The sequence below is a fragment of the Formica exsecta genome, unplaced genomic scaffold (genome assembly GCF_003651465.1).
Source record: "Formica exsecta isolate Colony F162 unplaced genomic scaffold, ASM365146v1 scaffold409, whole genome shotgun sequence".
Lineage (NCBI taxonomy): Eukaryota > Metazoa > Arthropoda > Insecta > Hymenoptera > Formicidae > Formica > Formica exsecta.
In genome coordinates, this window is record NW_021851330.1 from 38,861 (window position 1) to 41,142 (window position 2,282).

A 2,282-nucleotide genomic window follows, 5' to 3' on the forward strand; every position below is an offset into this window, starting at 1 on the left:
CATTGACTTAGCCCGCCGCGTATCCCGCGTTCCACAAACATCACCATATCGATGTCGGTTAACAACTCGAATTGAACATCCGTATGCTTTAACATAGCGTCCCACGTGTATCCAGGTAACGTGTAATAGTATGCGGAATCTAAATTGTAACTCCTCATACACGCGTCGGGAAAATTTTCGAAGACATCGGCCAATAGAAGAACGTCGGTTTATAAAAACAAATCGCTATAGTCGCCCAACGTCTCGACGCGAAACCGCTCCCAGACTTTTATCGCGCGCGCGTAATCGCTCTCGGATATCGCGTCACCGGTCAGCGAACTGTGGAAAGTCTCGCGCGGCGATAGACGAGTCTCCAGCAATTTATCGACGTCGTCGGCGTACTCGTACGGAAACACGCCCTTTCGCGCGAGAAGCTCGAAATCGGCGTCGTCGAGATCGGAAAATTCCGAACGCGCGATCCTCAGCTCGCTCTTGTCGAGATACGACGCCAATTTTTCGAGACTCGCGCTTAGAAACTTGAAAGAATCAACGAAGCGCAATTTCAGGCGTCTCCCTAACCATCCCTCGTTTGACGCATCCTCGACGTTCTTCGTGAAAGAGATGTACGTTTCCTTCGTTAGCGGCAACAGTTCGACGCTACCAGGAAAGGCGTTAGCCACATCTTTGATGATGAAATGCGCGTCGTAGCCCGATAAATTGTGAAAGAATACGGGAATTACGTAAGTATCCTTATAATTTAAATTACAATTCGAATGCGCCGGACCTCTGTATCGTCCGGTCAGGTGACAGTGATCGCGCACGCGAGCGTCTTCCGGTCCGAACGGTCTCTCGCACACGCGACAATGCGTCGCGCTCATAAATCTCTTCCACTCGTCCGGTGTAAGATCCGTCATAGGCGCATCGGTGTCGAGAATAGTCCTCGCGCGAAGCGCTAGATCGTACAGTTCTTTAACGAACCACGATACGCAATCCTCGCCGCGATAGGCTCTGTAAATCGAGCTAGCGTCGTCGAGCGCGCATCGCGCGTAATATCCCGCGCTATAGACTTTGTGATGCTGAACGATGGACGTGTTCGACGTTCTCCTGTCCTCTTTCTTCTCCAGCACGCATTCGAAATCGGCGTACACTACGAACGGAAGTCGCTCCTTTCTACCGTAGTTGCGAAACTTTAACCATTTGTCGTCTTTGGTAGGAAGAACTATAGCGCACTCGTTCATCCTTCCGCAGTCCGCGCTGTGAGCCGATAACTTATCGCTCATTCGAAAATAATGCATCTGCGATATAACGCACATTTTTAAATCGCGTACATTATCCGCATTACGCAACAATTTTTTTTAGTTCACACTCACCGATCGCATATATGCGCTTTATGTTGCCTACCGCTCAGTTGCGAGCCAATGAGTCGAGACAGATTTTTGATCCACGTGAAATGCGCCGCATTATCTCGTTGCGTCGTATCAGATACAGCAGATTAACGTTTCTGTCCTTCTTATCACCGGTGAGACACAGAGGAACGATACGGTAGTACGGCCTTTCCCGTCCTTCTTATCCCGAACGGTATACACGTTGATGGATACGTCGTTAATACGCTCGAATCTAGTAATTCCGTTCAAACTCATGGGAAACTCGATACCCTCCAGATTCAGCACTGTCGAGTAGTGAAGATACCGCGAGCTTCTCTCCGTATTTTTCTCAACCGGATATAAAGCGGCGACTACCGCCCACGCGAAACACGCGTTATCCGTAGATCGCATGTTGACCACCGCTTTCTTCAACACGATCTTTCGCGGTATCTCGACGTAGCATCCGACGCGCATAGGATTAGTACCTATTCAAGTTCACCGTTAAATTTTGTATTCGCGATAACGCCCATCCGCTATCGCGCTCCTGAAACTCCTCTAGCGAAGCTAGAGTAGCGTCGACCACGCGCTTCCCGTACCACTCTCGCAAGTCGGAAAGAGGTAGAAGCGGATAATACTTCGTGGCGATAGTCTTAACGTCGATCTTGTCGCCCGAGACGAACTCACCGATGAACACGGTATTGACCTTGACACTGTTATATCCGTCCATAACATCGCGTATTCGATCGAGCACGGTATCTCTAGCGTCCTCGAGAAATCGTAAAGGTTCGATATAATCGAAATTGATAACCGCGCCGGTTAAAACGCGTCTAGAGAAAGCCGTCTCGATCTGGGACCACGAGAATCCGTCGCGCCTCTCGACACCTCCTCCCACGCGCTAGAAACGCCGACGCAGATCGTCTCTCGCGCCCGTCAATCGAA

The 2,282-nt window shown here is 50.1% G+C and overlaps 1 protein-coding gene across 1 annotated transcript; it reads right to left on the bottom strand.

Moving 5' to 3' along the window:
* Positions 1 to 209: 209 nt before the first annotated feature.
* Positions 210 to 2,070, bottom strand: LOC115240107. The gene is made up of 3 exons (XM_029815076.1): positions 2,028 to 2,070; positions 1,497 to 1,828; positions 210 to 1,274 (listed from the first exon to the last, which is right to left on the bottom strand). The coding sequence occupies exons 1-3, from the start codon at positions 2,068 to 2,070 to the stop codon at positions 210 to 212; spliced, it is 1,440 nt and encodes a 479-aa protein (XP_029670936.1).
* Between the last annotated feature and the right edge of the window lie 212 nt (positions 2,071 to 2,282).

Coding starts and splice junctions, on each gene's coding strand:
- LOC115240107 (XM_029815076.1), bottom strand. CDS start 2,070: ATGGACGGATATAACAGTGTCAAGGTCAATACCGTGTTCATCG. Junction 1,829..2,027: donor GGTCAATACCGTGTTCATCG/GTGAGTTCGTCT, acceptor GAACTTGAATAG/GTACTAATCCTATGCGCGTC. Junction 1,275..1,496: donor CGTTCCTCTGTGTCTCACCG/GTGATAAGAAGG, acceptor GTTATATCGCAG/ATGCATTATTTTCGAATGAG.